This window comes from Jaculus jaculus, chromosome 4 (assembly GCF_020740685.1).
Source record: "Jaculus jaculus isolate mJacJac1 chromosome 4, mJacJac1.mat.Y.cur, whole genome shotgun sequence".
Classification (NCBI taxonomy): Eukaryota; Metazoa; Chordata; class Mammalia; order Rodentia; family Dipodidae; genus Jaculus; species Jaculus jaculus.
In genome coordinates this window covers 121,009,520-121,027,693 of record NC_059105.1, presented here as the reverse complement: position 1 = coordinate 121,027,693, position 18,174 = coordinate 121,009,520, and the positions used below count along the sequence as shown (strand labels likewise).

The window sequence follows — 18,174 nt, the reverse complement described above, 5'->3', positions numbered from 1 at the left end:
TGGTAGAGAAGCTTCTCTTTTCAGATGGCAATAACCTTGGGATGACTCAGAAGGCATCATGGTGCTGGGAAGAAGTGACAGGAGTGCTCAGCACTGCAATATCTCTATCACACCTCCCAAGGTTTCCAATGCAGAAGAGGTAGCAGAAAGAATGTAAGAGCCAAAGGAAGTGAAGGACTCCTTACAATGTGCTCCTCCAGACACAAAATGGTATGGATATCCATGACCTCACAGTGCCTGCCACTACCTACACATAGGAGGAAAAGATCATGACATCAACATAAAAGAGAGACTGGTTGAGTGGGGGAGAGGATATGATGGAGAATGGAGTTTCAAAGGGGAAAGTGGGGAGAGGGAGGGCATTACCAAGGGATATTGTTTATAATCATGGAAGTTGTTAATAAAAAAATAATAAATTAAAAAATGAAAGTAGAGAAAAGATCAAAGCTAGAAGAACATATTACTGATTCAAAATACTTTATGAAGCTATGATAACTAAAACAAATATAATTCATATGCAAATAAAACTCACCAACTGTAAATGTCCAATGTGACAAGTCCTGACAATGTATATACAACTGTGTAACTAGCACTACACTGGAGATATGGCACAATTCTATCACCCCAAAAATGTTCTGTCTTGTCATGTGAAGGGAATCTCCCTTCTTGACAGACCTGTTGACCACTGATCTATCTTGACAGTTTTACCTTTTTGTGAGTTTCACATGCATGGATTTACATGGGGAATCTCTTGTCACCTTTCATGATTTACTGTAGCCCTTCTAAGATTTACCATGTTGCTACATAGAAAAACATTATCATTTTTTTCTGTTGCACTACATAGCATTTTCTTGTATGGATATAACACATTTATCTATGAGCATCTGCACATTTTTGCATACCTGAATGGTATGTAGGTCTCTTAGGAATTGCCTACCTAAAGAAACTACAGGGCTGGAGGGATTGCACAGTATTTAAGGTGCTTGCCTGCAAAGCCAAATGACCCAGGTTCAAGTCCCCAGTACCCATGTAAAGCTAGATGCACAGAGTGGAACATGTGTCTGGAGTTCATTTGCAGTGGCTGGAGGCCCTGGCATGTTCATTTTCTCTATCTATCTATGGTATCAGCTCATTTTGGATTTAATTTTGTATTTGTTTCCCCCCTTCCTCTACCCCTCCCCTCTGGAGCTCTGGTGTTTTGAGGTCATGGTGCAGAATGTTCTCCAGTTACTGTTTTGGCAGCTGCAGCTGTGGGCATGCACGAGAACCTTGAACCCCCCCCAAAAAAAAATTTAATAAAATCCCTATTGTTACCCCATTTGAGGAACAGGTTTATGAGACTAAATTCTTTGTAGTTTCTGTTTGTTTTGGATGGTTTAAAGTTTTGTTTGGTGGTGCTAGAAAGATAGCTTAGCAGTTAAGGGGCTTACCTACAAAGCCAAAGAACCCAGGTTCAATTTCTGTGGTGGTTTGATTCAGGTGCCACTCCCTCCCCCCAACTCCCCCACCTCCCCAACCCCGTGGAGTTAAGTGTTCTGAATGCTAGGTTCCCAGCTGATGGAGATTTGGGAATTAATGCCTCCAGTAGGCAGCGTATTGTTGGGGGCAGGCTTATGGATGTTATAACTGGATTTTCTTGCATTTGATTTTTCATGTTATTTCTTTTGCGCTGTGGTCTGCCCATCACAGTGTATGGGCACATAGGTGGGTGGATCAGCCTGGGCTCAAGCACAATGGGAATCTGAAGCAGCCTGAGGCAGTTGCCAAGCAGCCTGGGCTTTGACTCTCACTTGTCAAAGCTGCCAGGCACTAAAGTTGCCTGGGCTCTCACACGTAATGTGCCATAGCTGCCTGCACTCACGCTAGGAGGGACACTGAGGCACCAAGCACTGTAGCAGCCCAAACTCTGGTGGGGTAATCATGGGACCTGAAAGCAGTCTGAGCTCCCCCACAATAGGACAATGGCAGATGGCCGTGCAGCAGACAGGGAGGGAATGGTACCTAAGCTGGCGCAAGGGACAGTCACAGTCTGAGCTCGCATGGCAGTTGCAACGGGCCTGGTCTCACGTGTGAATGTGCAGCGGCTGGAGCAGTAAGTAAGCGAGTGGGCTGAGCAGGCTAAGGTTCCACACGCAGGGATCAATTGGCGTGCAGATCAGTGGAGATCAGCACAGTGGTGTCCTGTTTGGCAAACAAATTGATCCAAAGAGCCTGAGCTCCCATGGACCAGCAGGCATAGCCTTGCCAAGGTCACTCATGAGCAGGGGGAGCAGGGTGATGCCACTATGCAGTGAGGCAAGTGGAGCTACATTGGCCTGGGAACCTTTTCCTACAGTAAGTGCAGGAGTTTCCTGAAGCTGAGAGTGGGAAAGGTGGCTGCTTGGGGGGAAGGGTGGGTTACCTGTCTGCGAGGGAATCAGGCATTTCCCATTTTCCCCCCCTGTGCCCTCCCACTGGTAATCCGTTGGAGATTGCTCTTCCCTAAAAGACCCAGTGAACCCTTAATGTCTTGACTTTCTCTCCTGGGGATCTGTGGATCTGCAGCGCAGCTAGGCAGTTGCCATCTTGGCAGGCAATCTAATTTTATATTTTTATAATTAGCAACTTCCATGATTGTAAACAATATCCCATGATAATTCCCTTCCTCCCTCCACTTTCCCCTCTGAAACTCTACTCTCCATTGTATCCCCTCCTCCTCTCAATCAGTCTCTTTTATTTTGATGTCATGATCTTTTCCTCCTATTATGATAGTCTTGTGTAGGTAGTGTCAGGCACTATGAGGTCATGGATATCCAGGCCATTTTGTGTCTGGAGGAGCATATTCTAAGGAGTCCTATCCTTCCTTTGGCTCTTATGTTCTTTCTGTCACCTCTTCTGCAATGGACCCTGAGCCTTGGAAGTTGTGAAAGAGATATTTCAGTGCTGAGCACGCCTATGTCACTTTTTCTCAGCACCATGGTGCTTTCTGAGTCATCCCAAGGTCATTGCCATCTGAAAAGAGAAAGTTCTCCAACAAAAAAGTGCGATTAGCATTAATATATGGGTATGAACATTAAAAGAAGTACCTATTGGGCAGTTTGATGAGCATAGTATATACATTTAGCCAGACACCAGCAGACATTACACCGCTAGGGCTCATGATTACCCCTGTTGTAGGTTTTCAGTATCAGGGATGTATTCCCTTCTATGGAATGGGCCTCCAGTCAAATTATAGGGCAGTTGGTTTCCTCCATAACAGATGTGCCACTATTGCACCCATTGGCTCATTTGGCCTGGTTGTCCAAATATAAGGCTTGCAGTGTCCACTGTGGAGTTTCTTCACAGGTGATTTTTCTCTCTCCCATTGAGCTGCATGCATTGTGGCTTTTTCCAGCTTTCTGTCAGCTGGTCTACATAGAGGAGGTTTTCAGGTCAGTTCTGGCAGGATTTCTCAGTGACCTTGCAGCCCAAGTATGTGGAGTCTACAGCAATCATGCTCAGCACTTTTGATAAATTGGAGTCTCCTAGTAATCATTATAATCTGGTATAAATATAAATAATAGAGGACAGTTGGATAAATATAACCTAGTTAACCAACAGTAGGGGCTTCCCTCCTGGGGCTTGTGAGTGTCCAGACAGAGGTTTCGGGCTAGGTTTTCAATACTTGGGGTGAATTCCCTCCTATTAGAGCAGCTTAGATCCAATCAGAGAGCAGTTGGTTATGTTTATGAAAGTCATGCCACTATTTCACCTCTGGCCTGGCTAGTTGGTTTTGTGGCATGATTGGGTAAGATGGCTTTTCTCCCCCAGCAAACTTTCTAGCACTTTGACAGCTAGTCAGGAGAGTGGAGGCTTCCAGTGGTGTTCCATCTTTATTTTATTTTTATTTTTGGTTTTTCAAGGTAGGATCTCACTCTAGCCCAGGCTTACCTGGAATTCTCTAGGTAGTCTCAGCAATCCTCTCACCCTGCCTCCCCAGTGCTGGGATTAAAGATATGGGCCACCATGCCCAGCTTGGTAGGCCATTTTTGTGATCAGAAGTGTGTCATTTTTTCTTTTCAAACTTCTCTCAGTCCTCCCTCCACTAAGACAGTATAGTAAGTTTAATCTCAATTATTACATATATCATGTCTTACAACAGGATTTTTGAATCATCATGAGACAAATCTTAAGGATAATAGAATTTCCATGAACCATAATATTATCCTTTGAACTAAAATTATTTCAAAATTGGCCAGGACCACAATCAAAATGCTTCATTGCTTATCCTACCTGTAATACATATAATTTATAATGTTCTTTTTTAAAAGATTTTTCTTTATTTATTTATTTGAGAATGACAGAGAGAGAAAGAGGCAGATAGAGAGCGAGAGAGAGAATGGATGCGCCAGGGCTTCCAGCCACTGCAAACGAACTCCAGATGCATGTGCCACCTTGTGCATCTGGCTAACGTGGATCCTGGGGAATTGAGCCTCGAACCAGGGTCCTTATGCTTCACAGACAAGTGCTTAACTGATATGCCATCTCTCCAGCCCTATAGTGTTCTTTTTTTAAAGTACCTATTGCTTCATCTATTTTTTAAAATTTCCTCGTTAATTTTATTAGATAGCACCCTCAGGTGTTATATATCAACAAAGAAAGGAGAACTATGAAAGATATAAATAAGTGATTATTTTTGTTGAATACATGAGATTCTGTTTTCCCCAGATGTGACTGTGTAGGGATGCCCTCATCTCTTATTTGGTAACATGAATAGCAGAGGTGGACAGGAGATGGAATTATCCCCCCTTAGCACATCCCTGCTGAGGGTCCTCTTCTTGTTGTGGTTCATCAAAACCTAGTTCCCTGAGTGTGTGATGTGACCTGTGTAGGGAGAAACTAAACCCTGAATGCTGTCACCACCTTTCTGTTGTGAGAGACACTGCATTCTGACTTTTGTCTTCTGGGAGCAGGTCTTCCTACCTTTCCAACTCCTCACCTAACTTCATCTTGACTGTCACCTCCTGACTATGGAATCCTATAATATGCCCCTTTAGAAATGTCTCTGCTTTTAGGGGAGCCATATTTTTAGAATATTGAAGTAGCATAAAATAAATGAAGAAATTAAAAGTGCCACCACTACCAAGTTGGGGACACTACCCTTGAATTTGGCCAGGTGTTGATTGAATGATGACACAGAGAGGTCTCTGCTATTGAGAAATACTGTATTGCTCCAGTTCCTGTAGAAACTAGAGACATATTGTCTGAACCACATAGAGAAGCATTCAAGAGCAGGCCTGACATGCAGCTTCCATGTCATGGACTTCTGTCTTGATAACAGCCATTGGTCCTAGCATCTGGGCAGTAGAAAGGAGCTACTGCTCCCCAAAGTCTTATGATAAGTAATCCTATGAGAAGCAAAGTCTTCCAAAACACACCAAAATCAGAGACAATCCCAGAAGTTGATGTGCTATCTGTCTTTAGGTCTGTGACAAGCCTAGGCAAGCTTTGGGTCTGAGCTGTCTTACACTGGAGGGGGGTCCCTTTGCTCTTGGTTGTTCTGAGTTGCAACAGCATACTTTGCCTGATGGTTTCCTTCTGAGTTTCAGTCATAAGATCTGTTAACAGAAAGTATCAACTCCAGAATATACAATGGAGAATCACTTAAAATCAATACTCTGGGTCACTGAACCCAAAAGTAAAACCATTCAATCATGGTCCTCACCTCACCTGGCCAAGTTGTGTGGTTTGGATGAAGAGTACAAGGAAATCGAAGAGAAATTTCATAAAATGGTAGTCTACTTACTGAGAGATACTCAATTTGACCAGAATTTTGCAGACTTTGTGGAACCTGAAGGTATAATTTGTTCCCTAAAATAAGACAAGGTCTTACCAATTTGGCTATGGCTGATGCTGACCCTGTTTTCAGTTAGGACATCCCTTAGCTTGACAGTCTACTTACACACAGTACACAGTGGACCTATGTCCTCCCCCGCCCCAAATCCTTTCTCACCTAACTACTGCTACTTGACAGTTATGCTCATAAGCAAATAATGTGAAATGCCAGGCATAATTTGGAAGTCCTGCTGCTGTGGTCTGTTCTTAGGTCAGCTTCATTAAGCTAATAACTGTCATAGCTGCCTTTCTAGGAATGAAGCTCTGGCACTTCTTCTTAGTAAGTTTCTAAAGTGGCAAGGCTGTTATGGGAAATTTGGTTTTGCAGTATTCCACAAAATCCAAGAAAACCCCTTATCTGTGTTTTCACTGTAGGCCAGGAAAAACTTGATTAATACTCTTCAGTAGTTGGATTGTGTCCTAAATAGTGGATCTTTTGCTTTGAACACTGAGACTTTTCCTCTGGAACCCCACGACATTCTGGAAGTCACTATTGGAGCTAAATTGAGTCATTTCAGAGCCCTTCTTAGTAGGGAACCTTGAAGTAAGTTGGCCTCCCACTGAAATGACGGGTTGCCGCCAGCCTTGTAGCAATGCCTGAGAACATCAGTAACAGCTTTCGTAGATGCCTGTGGCATTATGGTCCAGCTGTGATTTTTCCAAGCAAAGGCAAACAGTGACTCTCACAACTGGAACATGAAAAATCCAAACAAAGGTTGGTTACTGTGAACCACTTTGAATTACAGCACACTTTAAACAATAAGATGTTAGGATTCAGAACAAGAAACCTAGATATCACGATGTTATTATTTGTTCATAGATCAAAAGACTTTTATCCTCATTCATTTGATTCTTTACTTGTCAGGTTGGAGGGTTACAAGGACTGGCGCATAGAATTAGAATTCTAAGCCTGTTTAAGTCTCTTGTAATGATGACAATCCTGACTTCTGTCTGGTGAGGCTAAAGCTATTTGGACTTTTACAGACTCCATACTTAATTCTTCCAGAATTAAGAAAGCCATGCATAAGCATCTTGAGAAAGTGAGGGGTACAGCAGGTCTCAGTGCCAACCATATCAGCTTCTGCCTGTAGAAATAGAACAGCTCTAGTTCAAGAGAGTCAGGAAATGCTAATATAATTTCACCCTCTGAAGAAAAAAGCTCATGTCCCATTAGTTTGAGAGTAAATCCTCCCCTCACAATCTCATCAACATAACATCACGCAGGAGCAAAGTGGCCCCATTGTCAGACAAGGTCAAACCTCTGGTTCAAATAACCCATCACAGAAACTACTGTTTTACTCAAAAGGATTTGCTGACTCATGAATATGGGATTTTGATAGAGTAAGTGGCTCCTATGTCCATCAGAATGGTGTAGAGTCCCCTATTTATTCTTTTCTCTTGCATGTTAGACAATATTATTGGTGAACAGTATAATGGAAAATCCTGTTAACTAATGATGATTATTGTCTTAGGGTTCCCTGTAGTGGGAAAATATTCTGGACCAAAGGAAAAGATTATTATGCTGAAATAAAATGGGCCAAATTCTCCCCCAAGTATCTTGGTCTGTAATAAAGGCAGACACCCACCATGAGGTATAGAATTCCTTTTTCTATGTATTTTCAACTTTGGTTTAAAATAAGGATAGGAAATTCCCTCTGGCTTGGGAATCTATAATTGCAAATGGGGCACTAAGGGCTCATTCTCTTTTGAGGGATTTTAGTCCTAAATGCTGAGCTGGGGCCATTAATTCAACCATCTCTGTTACTAATGTCAACTTATGTTTCTTTTTCCTTTTTATGTCCTAAGCAATTGGGAGTAGAGGTATGCACCAATTTGTCCAGCCTTTTGTTTCTTGGTTAAAGTACTTATAAAACTCTTCAACTTTTGTTTTTCAGGGATCATTTTAAGAATCACATTAGGGTCTTCATTGTTCACTACACTGTTTCAGCTTTATAAGTTTTGTGACATTTTGTACTATGGGCAGGTTCTTCACTGACTAACATGTCTCTCATATTGATTACCCTACTTACACAAATTTCCTCTGAATCTCAAAAAAAAAAAAAAAAAAAAAAAAAAAACCACTGTTAGTACATAGGTTGGAAAGCTATATATTCATATACTATTCTTTTGCCTAATAAAGGATGGTGTTAGCAACTTAATTTTGTACTTGTGAAATGATGTTATCAATTAAGAATTTGATGTATGGACTGAAGGAATGGCTTAGTGGTTAAGGTGCTAGCTTGCAAAGCCCAAGGACCCAGGTTCAATTCCCCAGAATCCACATAAGCCAGATGCACATGGTGGCACATGCTTCTGGAGTTCATTTGCAGTGGCTGAAGGCCCTGGAACACCCATTCTTTCTCTCTGTCTCTCTTCCTTTTCCCTCTCCCTCAAATAAAAATAAAATAAATTTAAAAAAAGAATTTGATGTGCATTTTTTTCTATTTAGTTAGAAGGGAAAATTTGAACAAGTAAGTTGATATAGATGAATGTTATCATCACTTTGCCTTAGAAAGATAGGCATGTGTTATTACATTTATATATCTATATAATATATTACTCTATTTTTACTTTTGTTTCCTGTTTAAATAAGGGTTAAAGATATCAACAATATGTGGCATTTTTGTTTACATGAGGCAATATTTACTTCATTATATTTTTGTATTGCTCATTTTAATTAATTGGAATTACATATCTAATATATTGTATTTGGAGTAAATAAAACTTTTAGTGTTGTCAATGTCAATGTTCTTAGTAAATAATAACATCCAAATCATAGAATAAATGACTCAGTATTAGATAAAATCAGCCTTTTGAATTTTGGGAGGAGTGCTATTCTAACAAATTATCACAGACTTCTTAGCTAATAACAATAGAAACTTATTATTTCATACCTCAAGAAGTTAGAAGTTGAAGGACAAAGTGTTGGCCTTGTGAAACTCAGGGGAGATGTCTACTTTACATCTAGTTCTGGTGGCTCTGGCCACGTGTGACATTCTTTGCTGTGTGGATGCATGATTGTCATCATCACCATGTGGACCTCTGAATTCTATATCTACAGAGGGCTCTCCCCTACCTAAGATGCCAGTTATTGGATTTGGGGTCCATTCTAATCTGATATGATTTATCTCATTTGATTTACCTGCAAAGAGACTTTTCAGATGAAGTCCCTGTATTAGTTTACTCATTGCTATGACAGAATACTGACAAGAAGCAGCTTAAAGGAAGGAAGGATTTATTTTGGCTTGCAGTTCTAGGGGCTACAGTCTATCTGATAGGAAATGTATGGCAGCTCAACAATCAGGAAGTAAAGAGCGACAGGCTATAAAATCTCCACTTTCTAAAAATTCTACCACATTCCCAAACAGTGCCACCAGCTGGGACCAAGTGTTGGGACACATTAGCATAGGAGGGCATTTCATATTCAAACCACAGTGGTGCCATTCAGAGGCTATGTTTGGACATGACTTTGGCAGGATGCAATGCAACCCAGTAAGGACTGAAGCTTATGTAGCATTTTGCAAAGGAGTAGTAGGAATGTCAAGCAAAGGATGCAAACACTGAGTTAACTAGGAAAGGACTTATTTATTTGGAATTTGAGTAATTAAATGAGTAATAGAGTGATTAAAAAATTTGAAGACTTGGCATAACATTTTCATCACAAAATACTTAAACTATTTTTATTTATTCTTAACACCTTATTGATTGATACCTTATCCTTTTTACCTACATACTCTGATCACATCTTCCTATGACAATTTTGTCCTTTTATCAGCTGTCTAGATAACATTTTTACTCAACATTAATTGTACAAAATAGGTTGTACTGCATCATTTTCTTTTGACAAGTTTCTAAAGGAAGAATGAAAGCTGAGTACAATGAATAGTCCTGTAATTCAAATTACTTGGGAGGGTGAGGAATAAGGATTGCAAATTCAAGGCTAGCCTGGGCTACAGAGTGAGTTCAAGGTCAGCCTGGGAAACTTGGTGAGACCCTATTTTAGTGAGGTGGATATATACCATAATGATAGAATGTTTGCCTAGTATACACAAGGTCCTAGGTTCAATTCCCAGTACCATAAAAAAAAGTCTTCCTCTAGCATGATAATTTGAAAAAATTACAGTGTAGAAATTTGAATTTTATTGGTAATTCTTAGATTATTACTGATTATTGTCACGTTTAGGGAAAGCCACGTTTAATTCTTTTTATGTACAAACTAAGATTCAGGCAACTTGTTAAATTTCTCAGCAGTGACTCCAGCGCAGTCCCTTAAAGCTTTTTGTAAGATGGCAGTGTTCTGTATTTGCTGATAGGGTCACCATCAGCCTCATGTGGCTATTTGGTACTTAAGACATGACTTGTGTGGCTGGGAAAGTGATTTTTTAAAAATATAGCACATTATTTTTATTAAATAGAAACTTTGTATGGACACATAATGTGTTGGTGCCATAATTTCCTTTCCTCCATGATCCCATTTCTACTGAGGACCCTCCACAGTGGGATTGTATTCACCATGGGGTTGTGGGTTATGAGTTGTGAGAACAGCAGTTAGTCATTGTGGGGGTGGGCAGGGCCCCTAGATATTCTTTCCTACGCTGTGGCTCTTACAATCTTTCCATCTCCTCTTCCACAAAATTCCCCACGCCTTGGTGGCTGTGTTTTTAAGTCTACTTTAGTGTTCTCAGCAGCTTCTGGATTTCTGCTTTGGTGCTTTTTTGAGTGTCCTCAGTGTCTATATCTATGACCCTTGCATGGGTTGTCACACACACCAAGCAGCACTCTTGCTCATCTCATTAATTCCTCTGTGGTTTCACAGGGACCCTAGCTGGTGTGCGAAGGGTAGTTCATCTCCTGACAGGGAGTTAGCTATCTTTTCTTGCCTTACTGATAGATTTTGGTTGTCCTCAGTTATTGCTGCCTTCTGAAAAAAGACAAACAGGTTCTCCAGCAGAGAGTGAGTTCAGCATAGGTTAAAGGAGATACACATTATTAAGTTAGAGAAATTCTGATGGGTGTATCCTCTCTTTTGGCCAAAGACTAGTGAAAGCTTTTTTTTTTTATGGACTTCCATAATCTTGGTCCCTATAGGTTTCTGACTTGGTTCCCAGTTCCAGCTATGGTTTCCTTTCCACTGAGCAAGTCTTTTAGCCAGTTAGAGAGCCATTGGTTACCCACCTAGGTTGGGTGCCACTATTGCAAAGGTGTGTATATTTTGTCAGGTTGTTGTTTTCATATATTTCTCCCTTCTTGCCACATAAAGTCATGTGTGTCAGATGGGTTACATCTTGCTGCTACCATCACACACATCCTGTAGATATCAGTGGGCTTAGTGGCAAAGGTTTATCTTTTACTAATGTATTTATCTTTGGTGGGCACCTGTGATCTCTGGCCCAGATCCCTACCAATGAGAGACGAGTTGTTGCAGCTTCTGGGGGGGGGGGAGGGGAGAGTGCTGCTGTCAACCCATTTAGAGGGTCTCCTTGTCCTCTCATGGTGGGCTTACATTTAGTGGCTAATCTCAGTAATGGAATGGAGTTCTGGCCATGGCTGGGGAGATGGCTCTGTGGATAGTGTTGCCACATAAGCATGAGGACCTGAGTTCACATCTCTATCACCCAGGTGAAAGTTGGGTGTGGGGGTGCACAACTGTAATCCCATGCTTGGAGGCAGGGATAGGAGAATCTCTGGGGCTTGCTAGCTTGTTGGTCTATTTGAATTAGTAAATTCCAGGTTCAGTGAGAGAACTCATATCAAAAAGTAAGGTAGAACGAGATTGAGAAAGGCACTTGACATCAACCTCTGGCCTCCGTATTAACATAAACACCTGTGCACACATACATATGTGTTCCCAAGCATGAACATGCACATTTGCACATGTACACCACATACAAAAAAATATAAAGGTTTGGCCATTTCAACCAAATATGGGGCACTCTGAAAGGCCCATTAAGACTAAGCTGTCTGTGAGCTTGGCTGAGATTGTTGCTGGGCCTACTGTACTGCTGGACTGCCTCCTTTGTCCTTCCCATACCATGAAGGACATGCAGTATTAGATCTTGCACCTCCTGCTGTGAAGAAAACAGCATAGCCTCTTTAGGGTTTGGAGGCACTTCATTACATATATGGAAGTATGGTCCTGATCTATTCACCAGGTGAAACAAAGCTGCCCACCTTAGCTAGGGTGCAGAAAAGAAAAGGGTTCTGAATCAGGAATCAGGCCCAGACTGTGATGTATGAACTCCTGACACTTGGGCCATGTTGCTTGACAAATTGTGGCCTTAAGAGTATGGCTGGTTATGTTATGGACTGAGGTATGCTTCTCCATCTTGTCCTGGGAATTCACTCCTCAGTATTTCAGAATATGAGCATGTTTGAAGATCTTTGCAGAAGAAGTTAAGTTACAATGTGACCATTAGGGTCTGTCTTTGTAAGAAAAGGCAATCTGGAAACATATCCATGTATGGCAGGTAGACAAAGAGAAGGTAGCTATGTGCAAGCCAAAGATAGGCTTAAGATGGACCCAACCCTGCTGATGTCTTGATATTGGACTTCCAGCCTCCAGAGCTGTGAGAAAATAAGTTATAGTACTTTAATTCACTGCCTGTGATACTTTTTAAAGGCAGTTATATAAAATTAATACCTTGGGCTAAGGAGCTGTGTGAAATTTATAGTAAACAATACAGGAGAATCATTAGACTGTCAAGTCCATGCTACCACAGTCCCCTAGAACAAGCTAGGTTCTGACAGATCACTCCCAAGTAATAAAGAGGCATGTACCAGAAAGAATTCATATTAAGGTGGAGGTGGTACAGCCATGGTTATGCACATCTAGGACCAGAGGGCACAGCAACTATACAAACAGGTCTCAATATTCTCCATCATTCTTGAATCAAGTACTTCTTATCACTTCTTACCCATGGCTATGTGGGGGCTTCTTTAAGATTAGGCAATGGAGGAAAGAAATGTCCATGCTTAGTTAATGATCATATGGGCTTGGTGTGAGCTCAAAATCAATGGCAGCTGTATGCAGCTTCAGACAAAGATGGTGAAGAAGCCTCCTGGTGGGCAGAACTGAGGGCAGAGCACCTGCTCATGTGCTTTGTGTGGGAAGAAGGCCAGTCAGAGGCAATGCTAAATGGCTTGTCTGTCTTCCAGGGCATGGAAGGACAGGGGCCAGAAGCTCTGGAGCAGGATGGTCTGATGACAGGGCCAGGGATATTTGGAGGCAACAGGCAGGGAACAATCGCAGTCATATCTCATGTTTGTGTTTCCAAGAGTTCACAGAAGTGATGCCTCATGACTAGTAGATAAGGAAACTCATCCACCTTGTCACTGGTCACCCTAGTGCTGGCCCAGTGGTAGGAGAAATGGAGTCTATGAATGTATCCAGTGATACAGGCCTTCATGTGCCAATATTGGGAGAAAAGCAGAAGCTCGGAAAGGAAATTTCCAAGCTTAAGACTCACATACATAATCTGAAGGTTTCTAATGATGTCTGGGAGGAAAGTGAATTTCCTCTCTAGCCAGAACAGGGCTCAAATTGCAGAGAACCAAACCCAAGCTCTCATTGTCAGATTGGCTAATTTGTAATACAACCTCAATTCCCAGCAACACAGGCTATCAGAAGTTAAAGGGAGAGCACTGATTGGGAAGGAATAGGGTCTTGGGATGGGGATGTGTGGGAAGACCCTGAAGAATCTGAGGACATTGAACTGTCACATTCAGAATAAGTTGTTTTGCATGAGAATGCGGCCTCCCATCCTTTAGGGGCAGTTGCATCCCCACCCCCACATCCTGAAGTCTTGCCCTCTCCACCTTTGCCTAAGGCTATTACTCCTTCTTTGTCTGAGGAACCAACAATGACTGTCCCTGCAGGAGGTGCTGATACTTCTTAGTGCCCACCCATCTTTGCCTCTAGGCCTATAACAAGGTGTAAGGCTAGCCATGCCCCTAAAGGTGAGCTATAAAGCATGACTCAAGAGGAGGTGAGGTACACACATCAAGAACTTCAGGAGCTTTCTAACTTATACGAGCAGAAGCATGGGGAATATGTCTGGGGATGGATTTTAAGGGTATGGGATGACGGCAGAAGGAATATAAGATTAAATCAGACTGAATTTATTGAAATTGGCCCACTGAGCAGAGATTTTAAAGTTAACACTGCAGCTCATGCAGTTGGAAGAGCTGCCAAGAGTTTATTTGACTGGTTGGCTGAAGTATGGATCCAAAGATGGCCTACTGTGAATGAGCTCCAGCTGCCTGATATCCCGTGTCTTAGTGTTGATGAAGGGAATGAAAGGCTCAGAGAATTTGGAATGCTGGAGCAGATTTGCCCCCACAATGGGAGTGTCCAGAAGATATCTTCGCTAAGAACATAAGAAACAGATTTATAAGGGGATCATCAGCATACTTAAGGCACCCAAATATTGGTCTTTTATGTAAAGAACACATCACAGTGGGAGCCAAAGTTGCTGCATTAGGTGACTTAGATGCAATGGGTCCAACTGGATCTTGGAGTAACAAGGGCCAAGTAGCAGCACTGAATCACCAAAGGCAAGGTGAGCATATTTACCATAATGGACAGTGTAGGCAAAACAATGCTATGACTCATGTATGACTCATGTAGACCTTTGGTACTGGCTTGGAAACATGGTGTTTCCAGAAGTGAAATAGATAAAAAGTCTACTAAGTTCCTGCTTGATCTGTATAAGCAGAAAAGTTCTAAAGCAAAGGAACAAAACACCCCATTAAATTATAGCAACAGTGAATCAAGGCCTCTTAAAGAGTTTCCAGAGTTGAGCCAGTTTATACATCCTAAGTCCCTTGATTGAAGGGGTGTCTGGGTCCCCTTTAGGAAGGACCCTCCCACAATCCCCAAAAGTTTCAATATTAAGCTTAGTCCTGTTGTTTCTCAGAGGAACCTGTGGCCTTTTTTTAGGGTAACAGTACACTGGGGAAAAGGAAATAATCAGACCTTTTGGGGCCTACTGGACACTGGCTCTGAATTGACATTGATTCCAGGAGACCCCAAAAAGCACCATGGCCCTTCAGTTAAAGTAGGTGCTTATGGAGGTCAGGTAATCAATGGAGTTTTGGCAAATGTTAGACTGACAGTGAGTCCAGTGTGTCCCAAAACTCACCCTGTGGCTATTTCCCCAGTCCCAGAATACATAATTGGGATAGATATACTTAGGAGTTGGTAGAACCCCTACATTGGTTCCCTGACTTGTGGAGTGGGGGCTATTATGGTTGGAAAGGCCAAATGGAAGCCATTGGAGCTCCCTCCACCAGGGAAAAGAGTGAACTGAAAACAGTATCACAACCCTGGAGGGATTGCAGAACTTAATGCCCCTATAAAGGACTTGAAGGATGCAGAGGTGGCAGTTCCCACCATATCTCCCTTTAACTCTCCTATTTGACCTCTTCAGAAGACAGACAGATCCTGGCAAATGACAGTGGATTATCAGAAACTTAATCAGGTGGTGACTCCAATTGCAGCTGCTATACCAGATGTGGTTTCTTTACTTGGGCAGATTAACACATTTCCTGGTACCTGGTATGCAGCTATTGATCTTGCAAATGCTTTCTTCTCCATAGCTGTCCATAAGGACCACCAGAAGCACTTTTCTTTCAGCTGGCAAGGTCAGCAGTATACCTTTACTGTTTTACCTCAAGGTTATATTAATTCTCTATCCCTGTGTCATAGCTTAGTTCACATGGATCTTGATCACCTGCCCCTTCCACAATGTGTCACATTGGTCCATTATATCGACGACATTATGCTGACTGGATCAAATGAGCAGGAGTTGCTGGTACAGCATATGCATATCAGGGGATAGGAAATAAATCCATCCAAAATTCAAGGACCTTCCACCTCAGTGAAATTTCTAGTAGTTCAGTGGTGTGGAGCATGCAGGGATATTCCTTCTAAGGTGAAGGATAAATTGTTACAGCTGGCCCCTCTTACCACTAAGAAAGAAGCACAATGTCTAGTGGGCCTATTTGGATTTTGGAGACGGCACATTACTCACTTGGGTGTGTTACTCCATCCCATATAAAAAGTGACTCAGAAAGCTACTAGCTTTCAGTGGAACCCAAAACAAGAGAAGGTTCTTCAACAGGTCCAGACTGCTGTGAAGGCTGCTCTGTTGCTTGGGCCATATGATCCAGCAGATCCAATGGTACTTGAGGTGTCAGTGGTGGATAGGGATGTGGTTTGGAGTCTTTGGCAGGCCCCCATAGGTGAATCACAGCAGAGGCCCTTGGGATTCTGGAGCAAGGACCTGCCATCATCTGCAGACAATTATTCTTCCTTTGAGAGACAGCTCTTGACCTGCTATTGAGCCTTAGTAGAAACTGAACTCTTGACAATGGGCCATCAAGTTACTATGTGACCCAAGCTACCCATTATGAGCTGGGTGTTATCTGACCCAATACACAGGAGCAGTCATCATCAAATGGAAATGGTATATCCATGACTGGGCTTGAGTAGGCCCTGAAGGTACAAGTAAGTTACATGAGGAAGTTGCCCAATGCCTATGCAACCATACTCTTGTTACAATGCCTTCTGTTCTCAAGCATGCACCTATGGCATTGTGGGTGTGCCCTATGATCAGCTGACTGAAGAGGAGAAGACTAGGGCATGGTTTACATATGGTTCAGCACATTATGCAAGCTCCTCGCAGACGTGGATAGCTGCAGCATTAGAGACTCTTTCTGGGACAACTCTGAAGGACTGTGGTGAAGGGAACTCTTCACAATGGGCAGAACTTTGGGCAGTACACATGTTTGTGCATTTTGCTTGGAAGGAAAAATGGCCAGATGTGCAGTTATACACTGATTCATGGGCTGTGGCCAATGGTTTCACCAAATGGTCTGGGACTTGGAAGGAGCACAGTTGTAAAATTGGTTAGAAGGACATTTGGGGAAGATGTATGCGGATAGAACTCTCTGAATAGGCAAAGGACATAAAGATACTTGTGTCTAAAGTTAATGCTCATCAGAAGGTGACCTCATCAGAGGAATACTTTAATAATCAAATAGATAAGCTGACCCATTCTGTGGATAGTGGTCAACCTCTTTCCTCAGCCACCCCTGCCATTTCCCAATGGGCCCATGAACAAAGTGGCCATGGTGGTAGGGATGCAGGTTATGCATGGGCCCAACAACATGGACTTCCACTAACTAAGGCTGACCTGTATATGGCTGTTGCTAACCGCCAAATCTATAAGCAGCAGAGACCAACTCTGGGCCGCCAATATGGTAGCATTCCTCAGGGTGACAAGCCAGCAACTTGGGGGCAAGTTGACTATATTGGACCTCTTCCATTATGGAAAGGGCAGCATTTTGTCCTTACTGGACTAGACACTTATTCTGGGTATGCATTTGCTTTTCCTGCATGTAAGGCTTCTGCCAAAACTACCATCTGTGGGCTTACAGCATGCCTTATCCACTATTATGGTGTTCCACACAACATTGCTTCTGACCAAAGAACTCACTTCACTGCCAAGGAAGTACGTCAATGGCCTCATGATCGTAGAATTCACTGGTCTTACCATGTGCCCCACTTCCCTGAAGCAGCTGGCTTGATAGAATGGTGGAATGGCCTTATAAAGAAGTAGCTACAGGGCTGGAGGAATGATTTAGCTGGTTAAGGTGTTTACCTGCAAAGCCAAAGGACCCAGGTACGATACCCCAGGACCCACATTAGCCAGATGCACAAGAAGGTGCACACATCTGGAGTTCATTTGCAGAGGTTAGAGGCCCTGGTGTGCCCATTCTCTCACTCTCTCTCCCTCTTTCTCTGTCAATAAAGTAAATAAATTAAAATAAAATATTTAAAATAAATAAATAAATAGAAAACAAAGAAATAGCTACAGCACAAACTAGCTGGCAATAGCTTGGAGGGCTGGGGCAGTGTCTTCCAGTAGCCTGTATATGCTCTGAATCAGTGTCCTACATATGGTGCTGTTCCTCCTATAGCTTGGATTCACGGCTCCAGGAATCAAGGGGTTGAAATGGGAATGGTACTGCTTACCATCATCCCAAGTGACCCATTATCCAAATTTTTGCTTCTTGTTCCCACAACCTTACGCTCCACTGGCCTAGAGATCTTGGTTCCAGAGGGGGTAGTGCTTTTGCCAGGAGACACGAAGAACATTCCATTGAACTGGAAGCTAAGACTTCCCCCTGGCCACTTTTGGGCTCCTAATGCCCTTGACTGAATGGTTGAGAAAGGAGTTACAGTGATAGCAGGGATGATTGATCCAGATTACCAGGGGGAAATTGGATTGCTCCTTCACAATGGAGGTAAAGCAGAGT

The 18,174-nt window shown here is 42.5% G+C and overlaps 1 protein-coding gene across 1 annotated transcript in view; it reads right to left on the bottom strand.

Moving 5' to 3' along the window:
* The window catches only part of Lonrf2 (LON peptidase N-terminal domain and ring finger 2), a 58,188-nt gene extending 40,804 nt beyond the window's left edge, over positions 1 to 17,384 (bottom strand). The window contains 2 exon segments of the mRNA XM_045148389.1: positions 14,093 to 14,219; positions 17,352 to 17,384. Of these exon segments, the coding sequence (XP_045004324.1) occupies positions 14,093 to 14,219; positions 17,352 to 17,384 (160 nt within the window).
* Positions 17,385 to 18,174: the final 790 nt, after the last annotated feature.